The sequence below is a fragment of the Manis pentadactyla genome, chromosome 16 (assembly GCF_030020395.1).
Source record: "Manis pentadactyla isolate mManPen7 chromosome 16, mManPen7.hap1, whole genome shotgun sequence".
NCBI lineage: Eukaryota > Metazoa > Chordata > Mammalia > Pholidota > Manidae > Manis > Manis pentadactyla.
This window is the reverse complement of record NC_080034.1, coordinates 41,045,629-41,061,089: the sequence shown is the minus strand read 5'-3', so window position 1 is coordinate 41,061,089 and position 15,461 is coordinate 41,045,629. Positions and strand designations below refer to the sequence as shown.

Sequence of the window (15,461 nt, the reverse complement as noted above, 5' to 3'; positions counted from 1 at the left end):
CCGTTTTTCTCACTGTTCTGTTTGGATTGGTCAGAGATGCTGAAACCGAAATATGTCAAAGGGAAAAATTAGGTTTAAAACTGTTTATTGCTTACAAATAGTGGTCCGGGGCTGTCTCTCTCCTGCTCCAGGAGAAGCAAGCGAATCCTCCCTACAGCCTCTCAGGTTCAGATAAGCCCTCAGTCACCCAGGTAACTACTCATTGATATGAAGATGATCTACTTCTCTCCACCCCTTAGAAACCCCTGCTGATATGGAGATGCACTAAAGCCAGGCAAGAGATTCTGGAAATACTGCAATTTTACCCACCCCCAGGATGGGACAATTAGAATTATTTCCTAAAATGGCTAAAAATTTGATACACACTCTACAAACATAAAACAGAGACAGACTCACACAAGCACACATACAGAAAGAGAGGTGAAATAAGATGTAATGTGATGAGAATAAAAGGTACAGGAAATATACAAAAAAACACAAAGAGATAAAGAGAGGCACATAAACAGTGACAAAGATGCATATAGAGAAAAAAAGAGAGGCGGCAATGCTGTACAAGATACGATAAGAGATACAGAGAAAAGATGCAGAGAGATATACTGAAAAATATACATGAACAAAGACAGACAAAGAAAGCTGGGAAAGTGCACAGACAGAGAACAGAATCTATAAGAGAAGAGAGAAGTGAAGATTGCATTGAGAATCTGGATCCCATGATTGCTGAAATCAGCTTGACCCAAGGCTTGCTAGTTAACAGGAAAAGTAAACTTGAGATGGATTTCTATCATTCAAAAACAAAATTAGTACTTTTATTGCTGGTTATACCTTCTCAGATATAAAAACTAACCTCAATCAATGTGACTTGTCAGATATACTTAAAACATTAGTGACCAGGGGTGACTATATCTGTCTGCAAACAGTGCTGGCATGCTAACTCACACAATACTCACTGAACAAGGAAGGCTGGCATGTCCTAAGGCCACTACGCCCAATATCAATACGGTAGAGTCATGAAAGATGTGACAGCTGAACGGATTTTCTCTCTCTTCTGACCTACCCTACATGAAACCCCAAGAGGTTTCTAGTCTCCTTTCAGGAAACAAGTCCTCCCTATGGTTCCAGATCAGATGGATCATCCCAAAATACATTCACAGAGGATTCCCACCTCTGCTCAGTTAACAAGGCTGGTGGTACAAATAACTTGTAATCATGTTTAATTATGATAAAAGCTCTACAGTCAGGAAAATGGCTTCCATGTGCTACTCTCCAGTCCGTGGGAAGAACAGAAACAGAAAATTCCCTCAGGGCCTGGGCAGATGCTGCTGGCAGCGCTCAGGCAGAGGATCCAGGGTCAGTGCAGGATGCAGCGTCAGCCATGTCCTCGGGGCGGGGGTCACAGGAGGGGACAGATGACTGGGGACTGCAGCAGAGTCACTGGAGGACTCTGATCTCAAAGGGGGACAAACTGACACAGGCAGGTGGGGACTCCGGGCAAGGACAGGCAGGCTTCACAGAAGGGAGGAAGGCAACCCAGTCGGGGTCCTCAGGGGTCAGCACAGGAGCCCTGCAGAGGAGACGAATCAGCACAGGCTCCCTGAGGGACCCACACTCTCACCCTCCTCTCAGGGCCCCACACAGCTGAGGTCCAGGCCAGTCGTCATCTCCTCGCCCACATCTGTGTGAAGCTGAAATCAGCTAAGGAGGACTCGGCCCTCCAGCTCCGCACAGATGGGGCAAGGGGTGGGGGATGCAGCTGTTAACCTTTGAGGGGCGGTGAGGGTTTCACTCTGCTTAGTAAATATAACGATAGCTCACCTTGTTCCACCACCAGTGGCCTTACTCAGTCCCTGACAAATGCACACAGGCGTAGCCGCCAACGTGTGACACACAGTGAGCATCCTAGTGTCAAATGCACACAGGCGTAGCCGCCAACGTGTGACACACAGTGAGCATCCTAGTGTCTGATATCCAAGACATCTCTGCCTCCAAGTTTCAGAGAAAGATGCCACAAAACTTGTGGCCTGGTGCTAGGGAACCACCCCTGGGGCTTCCTACAGAAACCGGGCAAACGTGTCCTCTAACTCTGGGTCGCCAGAGCAGGGAACAGGCATGAACACAGACTGCTGCACCCAGGAACACTCACCTCATGCCCTCCCTGCTTTACCTGCCCCCTCTCCCCCCTGGATCAGGGCTGAAATGTTACCTGCTGATGGAGGCCCACGAGGTGCTACAAAAGGAAGTGACACGGAGAAAGGTCTCGTTACACACACAGCCAGTCCCTCACTCACCCCAAAGGGAAAGAGATAGGCAACCTAATTAGACATTTATTTCCTTCCTACCCACCTACCACAAGACTTAAACCACCCTAAGCTATAATACCCCCAAATGAAGGAAATGCTCATTCGAAAGAAAGGAAGAAAATCCACTTTTAATAGAGGAAACTTCCAGAAAGGACCCAGTGAGACAAGGATCAACTGTAAGGACGCCCTAAAGTAAACCCCAACTCTTACTCTGTGGTAAGGCTGCCCTTCAACCAGAAGAATCAGATTCCAAAACCCCCAGGGTGTTCTGACTCCTCCCTCCACCCACCTGCCCCCTTCCTTTCAAGGTCAGGGGGAAAGAGCCACATCCAGAAGCTGAGGCCTCCCTGAACAGAGGGCCTCAGGCAGAGCCCCCCTTCCCCACTGCCCCGAGGTCTTACCTTTCTGGCTCCTGTGACAGATGACGAGGCCCAGCCCCAGGAAGATCAGCCCCAGCACAAAGCCCCCGATGCCACTCAGCATCTTGTTCTGGGCAGATTCAGACTGTGCCCCTGGGGACAGAACCAAAGAGTCAGTGTTCACCCCATACCCCACAGGGTCCCTTTGGGAAGCCTCAAGTCCAGTCTGAGACCCAGGTGCTGGACGTGCCAGGGGTCCATGCCTACCACCCCTAGGGTGGGAAGGACCTGCCTGTACATCCCAGGACACGGTGGGTGGGCGGGAGGTGTGGGGAAAGCTGATCCCTGCTCCTCCACACACATCCATAACCCTAGGGCCCAACACCCCACCACCACCCACGCGGTCACTCCTTCAGGTACCAGGTCTGGGTGCAGGGGCCACGCTGTACAGACCGACCTCCCTAACATCAGAGACAATGAGCTCAAGACTCTGGTGTGGTCCCAGCTATGGAACTAGAAGTGCCCCAGCCTCCTGTGGTTTCCAGCTTGGGGTGACGTCAGGGCCAAAGACACCTCTGCCCTCCATCTGTGGGTCCCCAGTGACAGGAAACAAACTGCCCCTTACGCCACTCCACTGAGATGGGGCTCCGGAGGCTGGGGTGCTCCACGTGGTACATGTACACATCTCCTCGCTGGAGAGTCATTTCCAGCATGACGAGGATCTGGAAGGTCCAGTCCCTGTTCCTAATAAGGGGGGGGGACACGACACCGGCTGTCTCCTCCTGGTCAATCCGGAACCACCGAACTTTGATCTGGCCTGGATAGAAATCTGTCACCGAGCAGATCAGCAGGTTGTGGTGGTTGAGAGCCTCTGTCCTGGACGGGGAGATGGTCACTACAGGTTCCACTGAAGGGAGGGACAGACAGGAAAAGACACGGTGAGATGTGAGGGCCACACAGCAAGTCTCCCAAAGCAGCACAGTCTTCCCTGAGTACCAGAGCAGAGACATCCCTGGGTTCCAATCCTGGAATGGGGCCTGAGAGGGGCCGCTTTATTAGCTTGAATAAACATAAACACCTCAGTCAGTTTCCTTTTCAGAGTCTGTTACTTTTACTATTATTTGAAGAATAGTAATTTTTCTATGAGAGTTACTTTATTGATACTAATTGATTAAAATGAAGCACTTTAAAAGTGCATATTGCTATACTACATAGGCCACTCTACTTAATATTTTTAAAGTTAAAATAATAAACCTGGACTTCTTTTACCCACACCTGATGACATAAAATGGTGATGCTAATCCCTAAACGCAAAGTACGTAGTTGTGAAATTAAAGGGCATAATAGAGATGCTGTTTGCTCAGGTAATTGTCTACAAATAGGTGCTCATTAAATGGTTATACTTAACTTACAGAATGTGCACCCCCCAAAGTGGATGAGGGAATGCAGGGGGAGGGAATTTAGGAGGGGTTTAGAACAAAGGAAACCAGAAATATTTTTATTCAATAATTTAATAGCATCAATTTGTTTACTCCAAAACCTCAGGTCTTTCTCTTGTACCATTTGTGGAGTTTGTCTAGGATATTAAAATTCTGCCTTACAACAAAATTCAAGTGTTGCTTTTATTTTTCGCAAACACTTTTTGCCTCAGACTTCGCATTCACACCTCCTCAATTATTAAGCTCCAAGTAGAAAGTTCAATGAAGTCAGTTTGTATGGCTTATTCACCCTTCTGTGCTCCCTTCAGCCTAAGTGATGAGCAGCCGAGTACATTTATTCACTAGCTGCACTAAGGTCTGAGGACACACCGCGCCCCCGTCCCTGTGTCCGGCAGCAGGCAGACAATACCTGGGACAGCTCCTCGCCTCAAAGACGCCCAGGACTCGTGAAAGACACTGAACAAACGAGAGTCAGGATGAATACTCATTTGAAACCCAGGGTCAAGGTAGCTTTCAGTCAGGACCGTGAACCTTAAGGCGCGTCCGGGCGCAGCCCCGACCTCCAGGCCCCTCCGATGCTTCGCGCAGCGCCGCCCGGCCGGGAGGGCGGGCTCAGAGAGGCCGGGAGGGCCCGGCAGGGAGGGCGGGCGCAGGGGGGCCTGGCCCCGGGCGTGTTCCAACAGTTCCAGACAGGAGGAAGCCCCCCGGTCAGGGCGCCGGAACCTTGCGCAATGTTGGCAGGATTGGAGAGGTCGCCCTGGGCTCCCCTGCGCGCTTTCCGGGCTCCGCCGCATGTCCCCGACGCCACCCGCCCCTCCCCGCGTCCGCCGGCCTGTCCTCCCGCGGGGCTCGGGTCCCGGGGCCGCCCGGTCCTCTCCCCGCGGAGCCTCGGCGGATGGCGGGGTCCCCGGGCGGCGGCCGCGCTCACCTCGCCGCTGCCAGGTGAAGCCGGCCTGCCCCTGGTAGTTGTGTCTGCACACCGTGTCCACCTCGGCCCGCTTCCGCTCCATGACGTCCTCCTGCTCGTTCCAGTACTCGGCGTCCGGCCGCCCCAGCTCGGTCACCGCCCGAAACTGCCCCACGTCGCTGTCGAAGCGCACGTACTCCTCCTGGTTGTAGATGACTCTGGCCAAAAACCGCACCCGCTCCGTCCCGTTGGTGAAGTAGCACTGGCTCTTATACTGGTATACGAAATCCTCTGCGGGGAACCGTGCCACTAGGTCAGGCCTGGAGCCGCGGGCCGGGCAGGCCTCCTGGGCCGGGGCAGGTGAGCCCAGAAGCCTGACCCCCGACCTCGCCACCCCAGGTTTTCCGGCAATCCTGCCCTTCTCCCCACCCCATCCCCGCGCCCCCTGCACCTCGCATCCTCAGGCGGCTCTTCCAGGGCCTGCCCGCCCCCTGGAGGGCTTCCAGAATTGCCTCCGTAAAGGGAGGGGAGAAGGAAGCCTGTCTAAGGACCAGCCCAGGACTGTGACCCCTGCCCGATGTGAGCACCGAGTAAAGCGGTAGTCGTGGCGGGTTTACATGGGTCCCTGTACTTAGCGGGACAGGACGTCCTCACATGATCCCACTTCCCAGAGACTCCTGGGAACCTCAGACGCAAACAGGTATCCCCATGAGCTCAAGATTCAAGGGAATGACTAGGAAGGTCTACAGTTAAGCTTGTCCTCGCCCTACAAGCATAATTTATTGGTTCTTGGCAAAGTGCCTTCCTTCCCATGCCTGGGTTTACCGGGTTTCTGTCACCACCACCCCTGCTGCGTGGTTAGAAGAGACCCAACCTTCCAAGTCCGAGAAAGAAACATTTTATTCCTGGAAAGAACACAGTCCCTTGAATTAGATAAATTACATTCCAGTTAAACTGTGCCAATAACCGGGGTGGGTAGGTTACCAAACAGAGTAGCTATGTCATAAGGGTAACTGTGTAAAAAGACACTCGTAACACCTGTATATAGGGGTGTTAGGGAGATTGAGAATTTATACAAAGATTCCAACCCTGCGTCTGAAATAGTTTCTCACTGCTGCCCTGCATTTCCCCAACCCAGAATCCCATAGTATTTAGTCCAGACGAGGTTGGGGACCCCAAAATGACAAATCCTGCTGCGTCTGCTGTGGGGGAATTCACACCTTCAAAAACAACCCCCTGCCCACTTTGTGCTGGCACTGGTAGTAGGTGCACACTTTGTCCCCTCCCCCACCTAACACACCCAGGCCTAAGCCTATGGCGTCGGGATTGTCCTCTCCTCGTGCCATTAGAAGGTGGAATTGAGAACAAGGCATAGCTCTCTTTCTCAGAGAGGGAATGGGTGGTAACATGTGTACTTTAACAAGCTGTGCCGTCTGAGATGATAGAAGCCCCCCCACCCCAGCCCACAAGTCCCCCCGGCCCCAGCCCACAGGTCCTCCCGGCCCCGTGCCCAGAGTGGGGGCACTCTGGGGAGCAGCTGCCCTGCACTTACGTGGAGAGTCTCTGCCCTCAGCCACCGGGATGCTCAGCACCACCAGCGGCACCATCAGAGCTGCTGTCCAAAGGCCTCTGGGAATCCGCAGAGCTATCTTCCCAGACTTAACCGGGAACAAAAGAAAAGTAATAGTTGTTAACACAGTGCGTCCCTGATGGATCTGATGTGTCCACCTCACAGAATAAAAGCCTGTGAAAGCTCCTGAGCAGGGGAGGGGGGGGTCGTCCTAGGAAAGCAACCAATCGGCACCGGAGCTGAAGGACGTCATCTGTCTCTGGGCAGACATCTCTCATGAAGGCTCCTTCCCAGCCTGGCGCCGGGTCTCCATCGGATTGCACTGGATGAGCACTGGAGATGAAGATTCTCTCAGTTGAAAAAGGTTTGAATTGAGTGACTTAAGGGGTTTAAAGAACCAAAGAAAAATGACTCAAGAGTAGACATCTTTGTGATATTTATTTAAAACTTGTTTTCTTTTACTTGGGATTTTTAGTAGGAGAGAATAAGTAGGGTCAAATTTTAGGGGAGAGAAAATTGCCATCACAGAGAAATTCACTTCTGTGATCTCAGACATGATGAGGAGACTTAAGCTGTGATGGGAATTGCAGAGTCCTTACAAGGAAATAAATGGTTTTGAGCTGCAGTTCTAGTATTGATGTGTTTTTTGAGAGAACAGATTACAAACTTATTTTTGCATCAGGCTTCTCTTTGCAAAATGTGGATCATTTTTCATACATTCTTCATCCAAATCTCCTTATACACAAATCAAGAGTGATATGACTTGTGTAATACAACATATTCTTCAGCTGCCATGTGAACCTGTTGACAATATCAGGTTAATACTTGGAGCAAGAAAACAAGTAAAAAAAATTGACAGCAGCCCTATTGTAAATGGTTCTTCATTATGCAAGAAGCTATGGCATTCATGCTTTCTAAATAAAAGTAACTGAAAAGTTAACTAAGTTGACAGTCCTCCCTGAACCCTGGAACAGGTTCATCTGATAACGGCGAGGGCACAGTGCTCAGTCACAGCATACAGTCATCTTTAGTTTCAAGGACTGAGAACAAAAAATGTGGAGAAGTATTTCCTGGGGCCTTAATAGTGTTAATGAGGGAAGAGATGTTTAAGTTACAAGACTGTACAGTGTCAGCTCTAAGCATCAAATCCTGAATGGCAGAAGTACCAGTGTGGTTTTTTAAAATAAATGTATTATTTATCAGGCTCCTCTTGCCCATGAGTAGGGGCGGTACTAAGTGATTATAGGACAATTAGAACAGTGCCTGGCAAACATCAATACATACAGTAAGTATCTCCCCTCTGTTCTTCTCTCCTTCATCCCTCTCTTCCTTATATTTTAGGTTTTTCCTTTTAAAATAGAGAGCAGGGTCTAAAAGCAGAATATAAGGAGTTATTCAGGTAGAAAGATATAGGAAAAAGGCAACAACAACATGTTTCCATTAGTGGCACATGAAGACGTTGTTATTCCAATGTTCTGAACAATTAGTCCTGGACTCAGGATGGTTCAACTTAAAATTTTCCAATATTATGATGGCGTGGGGGTGATATGCATTTAGTACAAATTGCACTTTGAACTTTGAAGATGGCTATTTCCTGGGCTATTGATATGCAGTCGGATCCTTTCTGCAGAAGTTGGGCAGCAGCAATGAGCCACAGCCTCTAGTCAGCCACATGATCAGGAGGGTACACCAGTGTGTACCCACACAGCCATTCTGTTTTTCAATAAGTTACATGAGCTATTCAAACACTTCCTATAAAATAAGCTTTGTGGTAGATGATTTTGCCTAACTCTAGGCTAATGTAAGTGTTCTGAGCACATGTAAGATAGGCCTGGCTAAGCTACAATGTTTGGTAGCTTAGGTGTATTAAATGCATTTTCAGCTTACACCATTTTCAAGTTATCATAGGTTCATCAGTTTGTAATCCCATCATAAATCAAGAATGATCTGTATTAGCTGCACAGTCCCAGAGCACCTGAGACTGGTAAATGTGTCAGTGGGCTTCCACCAGCAGCGGGGGACACAGGATCAGGGTAAGTCCAGAATGAGAAAGGGTTCCACTGTGAGAACTCTTCCAGGATTCATGAGAGAGGCCCTAGGAAAGGAACCAATCAGCACCAGAGCTGAAGAACCTCATCTGTTTCTGGACAGACATCTTTCATGAAGTTTCTCGTTCCAATGCCTGGCATTGGGTTTTCAGCACACTGAACTAGATGAAATTTGAGATAAAGATTTTTCTCTCAGTTATTGAAGCTCTGGATATAGAATGTATTAAGGGTTTAAAGAACCAAAAAAAAAGAACTCAAGGGTAGACATCATTGTGATATTTATTTAAAATTTATTGTTCTTATACTTGGTATTTCTAGTAGGAGAAAATAAGTGAAGATCAAATTTCAGGGGGGAAAAATTATCATCACAGAGATATTCACTTCTATTATATAGACACTCTGAGGAGCCTTAAGTTGTGGTGGGAATAGCAAAGTTTTTAGAAAGATGGTTTTGAGCTGCTGCTTTATGAGAGAGCAAATTACTGAAGTCGTTTTGCATTGGGCTTCTCTTTGTGAAATGTAGATCATGGTTCATACATTTTTATATCCATATCTCTTTATATACAAACTCAAGAGTAATAGAACTTATTTAATATTGCAAAATGGTCCTTAACTAACATGTATAATTATTGGAAATATCAGATTAATATTGGAACAAGAACACAAGCAAAAAAATTGACATCAGCCCTGCTGGAAGTAATTCTTCATAATGCAAGAAGCTATTGCATTCATGCTCATTGAATAAAAGTATGAAAAGTTACTTAAGTTGACTTTTCTCTTATAAGCTCTTCAGCTGCTTAAATCCTCCCTGATCCCTGAAACAGGTTCTTGTAATGTAAGCAAAGGCACAATCCATAAACAATCAAACATTCAGACACAGTTACCTGTACTTTTGAGGATAGAGAACAAAAGATGAAGATAATAATTTCCTGGGGCCTGAACAGTGTTAATGAGGAAGCAAATGTATGTAGTCACAGATTGTACACTGCCAGCCTTAAGCATCAAACCCCAAATGGCAGAAGTATCGATGTGGTTTTTTTTTAAATAAATCTACTATTCATCAGGCTTTGCTTGCCCATGACTAGGGGCAATATTAACTGGTTATAGAGCAATTAGAACAGTGCCTGGCAAACATTAATAAACAAGATAATAAGCACCTCCTCCACCCCTGCCTTCTTCTCTCCCTCAACTCTCTTTCTTTTTTTTTTTTTTTTTTTATTGAAGGGTAGTTGACACACAGTATTACATTTCATTAGTTTCAGGTGTACAACACAGTGATTCAACATTTATATACATGATAATTCTAGGTACCAGCTATCACCATACCAAGTTGATACAATATTTTGACTATATTCCTTATGCTATACATTACATCCCGGTTACTTATTTATTTTACAGTTGGAAGTCTGTTTATATATATATATATATATATATATATATATATATATATATATATTTTGTGTGTGTGTGTGTGTGTGTGTGTGTGTGAGGGCATCTCTCATATTTATTGATCAAATAGTTGTTAACAACAATAAATTTCTGTATAGGGGGGTCAATACTCAATGCACAATCATTAATCCACCCCAAGCCTAATTTTCATCAGTCTCCAATCTTCTGATGCATAACGAACAAGTTCTTACATGGAGTACAAATTCTTACATAGTGAATAAGTTACATGGTGAACAGTACAAGGGCAGTCATCACAGAAGCTTTCGGTTTTGTTCATGCATTATGAACTATAAACAGTCAGTTCAAATATGAATATTCATTTGATTTTTAAACTTGATTTATATGTGGATACCACATTTCTCTATTATTATTATTTTTAATAAAATGCTGAAGTGGTAGGTAGATACGAGATAAAGGTAGAAAACATAGTTTAGTGTTGTAAGAGAGCAAGTGTAGATGATCAGGTGTGTGCCTGTAGACTATGTGTTAATCCAAGCTAGACGAGGGCAATAAACATCCATGTATGCAGAAGATTTCTCTCAGAACATGTCAACTCTCTTTCTTATATGTTAGGTTCTGTTTGTAAAATACAGCACAAGATCTAAAAGTAGACTATAAGGAGTCTATCAGGTAAAAAGAAATAGGAAAGAGGCTACAAAAGAAGTTTTCATTAGTAACATAAGGCATTGTTCCTCCAGTATTTTGTACAGACAGTCCATTACATACAATGGTTCTACTTATGATTTTCCTACTTTACAGTGGTGTGGCAGTGATATGCATTCAGTAGAAACCATACTTCAAATTTTGAATTTGGGTCTTTTCCTGGGTTAGCAATATGCAGTATGATATCTTGTGATGGTGGGCGGTGGCAGCACACAACTCCCCATCAGCCGTGCGATCATGAACGTAAACAACTGATAGACTTACAACCATCTGTACCCATACAACCGTTCTGTTCACTTTCAGTACAGTATTCCATAAATCACATGAGATATTCAATACTTTCTTATAAAATAGGATTTGTTCTAGATGATATTTGCCCAATAGTAGGCTAATGTAAGTGTTCAGAGCTCATGTAAGATAGGCTTGGCTAAGCTATGATGTTCAGTAGCTTAGGTGTATTAAATGCATTTTCAACTTATCATAAGTTCATCAGTTTGTAACCCCATCATAAATCAAGGAAGATCTGTATTAGGTGCATAACCCAGAGCACCTGAGACTGGGAAATGTGTCAGTGGGCTTCCACCAGCAGCGGGGGACACAGGATCTGATTAACTCCAAAATGAGGAGGGGCTTCCATGTAGGACGGAGCATAAAAGAGGAACATCAAACTTAGACCTGGAATTGGGTCAGGAATAAGGAAAAACGGTTGGACAGGGAACTTGAAGGCACCTGTTTCCTCAGGTCCCTCAGCATAAGCACAGGCCTCTGGCCTACCCCCTCCCTCCTGTCCTAAGAGGGAAATTTCCCCAGTTCTGTTCTGGTCTGTGCAGTGGAGGCTGCCTCAGGCCTGGGGATGCCCAGTCTCACAGGCCTTTCTTCACATAAACTTTTCAACTAGCAAAAGAGCCAGCTTAGGATCCCTTTCTGATGGGCTAGAACCTCATCTGAAAGCTGTGGTTAGGGCTTCTGCCAGTTGCTTGCCCCTGGGCCATCAGCATGCTTACATTTCCTAGAGTCTCTGCACAGCACATATTCCGACTGTATTACTCAGGGCAGCGACTGCAGGCTTGGCCTGAGAAGAAGGCAACTCATAGACACTTCCTGACTGCTGGAGCTTCCCTGAATCACCCACTGGGCCTCTGTGGAGGCAGGGCATTAAGGCAACATATACCCTATATGAGTAGATGATGGGATCAAGAAACAGTCATCGATGTGGGTCAGGTGACAGTAGGAAGACCCTCCCCAGGGGACATCCTCAGTTCCCTCAGGTGGGAGATAAATGTTCTGGACTCTTTCCTCATGGAAATTTGAAGAGAAATCATCTTCCCTTGAAATCTGTGCTTGGTCAGTGGGGTTAGTTGTGAACATAATAATCATCACATGAAAGGTGGAGAAAAAGATGGCGTAGTAGGAAGGCAAGACAGAAATGTCTTCCCAAAAACACATAAAAGAAGAAAATACAGCTCAACCTGAAAATGACCTGGAGACTGCAGAACAGACCGCCTTCATCTGGGGAAGAAGAGAAGACCACACAGAAGAGGGTAAAGTGGCAGTGCCACAATCAAGTGGGGCCCAAGCCCTCACCCACCCAAGCCCACAGATGGGAGAAGAGGAACAGAGTGGGATGGGGTAGGTGCCCAGGAACACTGGATGCCTGGCCTTTGGAGATCTTCTCTGGGAGCATGAGTCCACATTACACTGGGTTCTGGTGATCAGTGTGGCTGGACACCAGGGGCAGGTGGAACACACTGGGAGGCTGAGATTCCAGCCAGTGTGGAGGGCAGACACACCCAGTCCTGAGACCCAGAGCAAGGGCAGCAGTTTGAAAGGCCTGCCAGCAGTGCAATGGGGCCAGAGGGATGAGGGTTAGACAGAGCTCTCTCTTCAGGAGAAAGGGCAGGTGGACATCTCCCCAGCCCTCCCTTGACCCAACAGGTTGGGATGCCTTAGGAGCCTAATGCTCCATCTCTCTCACTGGCAACTCAGCCCCAAGCCACCTCCCTGTGCACACTGCCAGCAAGCCACCCCACTCAGCCCAGCAGCAGGGTCAGACTTTTCTGCCTTGACAGGAAGAAGCAGACATTCCCAGCTTTCTTGGTCCCATTTCAGCCCAATGGGGAGGTGCCTGCAGGAGCCAGGCTCAAGAGCTAATTCCTCCCTATGGGTGTCCAAGCCCAGTGCTATGTATCCTGCCCAGCCCCAGAGGCACATAATGACTGCACCCACCCCATTAACCACAGCCCTGACATTGTTTCAGAGCAGGCTGAGGGCTGCCCTGTCCACAGTGACCACAGCAGAGGCTTCTGCTGGGATCACAAAGGTGGCTGAGGCAAAACCCAAGTGCTGCAGACTCAGACCACTACTGGCAGACAGACAAAAGGGTAGCCCTGCCCACAGCACACCAAAAAATAGCTGGAGTTCCCACAAAGCAGAACCAGGCCCTGGAGAGTAAAGAGAATTGAGTTTCTGGGCACCATAGGACACCATCTTCATAAAGCTTTTACTCTATATGCCAGGAAGAACAGCAGATCCATCTAATACACAGGAAGAAACACAGAAATCCTGACAAAATGAGGAGGCAGAAGAATATGTTCCAAATAAAACTACAGAACAGAACCCCAGAAAGAGGACTAAATGAAATGGAGATCAATCTTCTTGATAAAAACTTCAAAATAAAAGTCATAAACCTACTCACAGATTTACAGAAAAGTATTCAAGATCTCAGGGAAGATTTTAACAAAGGGATAGAAGACCTGAAAAAGAGCCATTCAGAGCTGAAGAATACAGTATCTGAAACTCCATCAGGCTATCAGCAGACTTCTCAGCAGAAATATTATAGGCCAAAAGGGAGTGACATGAAATATTTAATGTACTGAAACAGAAGGACCTCCAACCAAGAATCCTCTACCCTGCATGATTGTCATTTAAATTTGAAGAAGGGATTAAACAATTTCCAGATAAATAAAAGTTGAAGGAATTCACCACCACTAAGCCAACCTTACAGGATATGTTAAAGGAACTGCTGTAGATGGAAATGACCCTAAAGCTAAATAGCTTTCCCAGTGAAAATAAACCCACAGTAAAGATAGTAGACTAATTACCAAGCAAGTACTAAATTAAAAACAAAAGAAGCAAAATCAACTATACACAAAATTAGTCAAAGGATACAAGAAAAGTGCAGATTATGATACCTAATATGAAAAATGTGGAGGAAGAAGGGAAAAAAAGTACCTTTAGACTGTGTTTGAAATAGAGTAATCAGCAATTTAAGATAGACTGTTATCTAGTTAAGAAGCTGTCCTTAAAACTTTGGTAACCAGAAAACTAAAGCCTACAGTAAATACACAGACAAAAAAATTTATTAATTTTTTTAAAAAGAAGAGAGAAATCCAATTACAACACTAAAGAAAATCATAAATGACAACAGAATATAATAAGAGAGGAAGAAAGGAACAGAGAAGAGCTATAAAACAACCAGAAAACAATAATAAAGTGGCAATAAGTACATACCTATCAATAATTACCTTAAATGTAAATGGGCTGAATGCACCAATAAAAAGACTCAGAGTGCCAGAATGGATGAAAAAAAAAACAAGACCCATCTATATGCTGCCTACAGGACACTCATTTCAGACACAAAGACATACACAGATTAAAAGTGAAAGGATGGAACAAGATATTCCATGCAAATAATAGGAAAGAAAGGTAGGAGTAGCAGTACTTATATCAACAAAATATATTTCAAAACAAAGAAAGTAACAAGAGACAAAGAAGGACATTACATAATGATAAAGGGCTCAGTCCAACAAGAGGATGTAACCATTATAAATATCTATGCACCCAAAATAGGAGCATCTAAATATGTAATAACAAACACTAACAGAATTAAAGGGGGAAATAAATTGCAACACATTCATTTTAGGAGACTTTAACACACCACTCACATCAATAGATCAACCAGACAGAAAATAAATAAGGAACCAGAGGCACTGAAAAACATATTAGATCTGATGGACTTAACAGATATCTACAGAACATTCCACCCAAAAGCAGTAGGATTCACATTTTTCTCAAGAGTACATGGAATGTTCTCCAGAATAGATCACATAGGCCACAAAAAGAGCCTCAATAATTCAAAAAGATTGAAACTGTATCAAGCAGCTTCTTAGACCACAATGGTATAGAAATAAATTGCACAAAGAAAATAAAAGAGCTTACAAAAACATGGAGTCTAAACAACATACTTCTAAATAATCAATGGATCAATGAACAAATTAAAACAGAAATCAAGCAATACATGGAGACAAATGAAAACAAAAATTCAACAGCCTAAAATCTGTGGGATGCTGTGAAGGCAGTTCTAAGAGGGAGGGAAGCACATAGCAATACTAGTCTACCACAAAAAACAAGAACAATCCCAAATAAACAGTCTAAACTCACAATTAAAGAAACTAGAAGAACAAATGAAACCCAAAGTTAGTAAAAAGAGGTATATAATAAAGATCAGAACAGAAATAAATAAAATTGAGGATAAAACAATAGGAAAAAAAAAACCAGGAGCTGGTTCTTTGCAAAAATAAACAAAATAGATAAACTCCTAACCAGATTTATCAAAAAAAGAGAGAGTACACATATAAACAAGATTAGAAATGAAGGAGTAATCACAACAGATGCCACAGAAATACAAAGAATTATTAGAAAATACTATGAAAAATTATATGCCAATAAA

General features: G+C 45.1%; 1 protein-coding gene across 1 annotated transcript; it reads right to left on the bottom strand.

Moving 5' to 3' along the window:
* Positions 1 to 1,258: 1,258 nt before the first annotated feature.
* On the bottom strand, positions 1,259 to 6,921 carry LOC118907177 (HLA class II histocompatibility antigen, DQ beta 1 chain-like). Its single transcript, XM_036875481.2, has 6 exons — positions 6,555 to 6,921; positions 5,024 to 5,293; positions 3,282 to 3,563; positions 2,699 to 2,809; positions 2,201 to 2,224; positions 1,259 to 1,561 (listed from the first exon to the last, which is right to left on the bottom strand). Exons 1-6 carry the CDS (start codon positions 6,607 to 6,609, stop codon positions 1,548 to 1,550), a joined length of 756 nt encoding a protein of 251 aa, XP_036731376.2. The 5' UTR covers positions 6,610 to 6,921; the 3' UTR covers positions 1,259 to 1,547.
* Positions 6,922 to 15,461: the final 8,540 nt, after the last annotated feature.

Coding starts and splice junctions, on each gene's coding strand:
- LOC118907177 (XM_036875481.2), bottom strand. CDS start 6,609: ATGGTGCCGCTGGTGGTGCTGAGCATCCCGGTGGCTGAGGGCAGAGAC. Junction 5,294..6,554: donor TGAGGGCAGAGACTCTCCAC/GTAAGTGCAGGG, acceptor GGTTCCCCGCAG/AGGATTTCGTATACCAGTAT. Junction 3,564..5,023: donor CTTCACCTGGCAGCGGCGAG/GTGAGCGCGGCC, acceptor CCCTCCCTTCAG/TGGAACCTGTAGTGACCATC.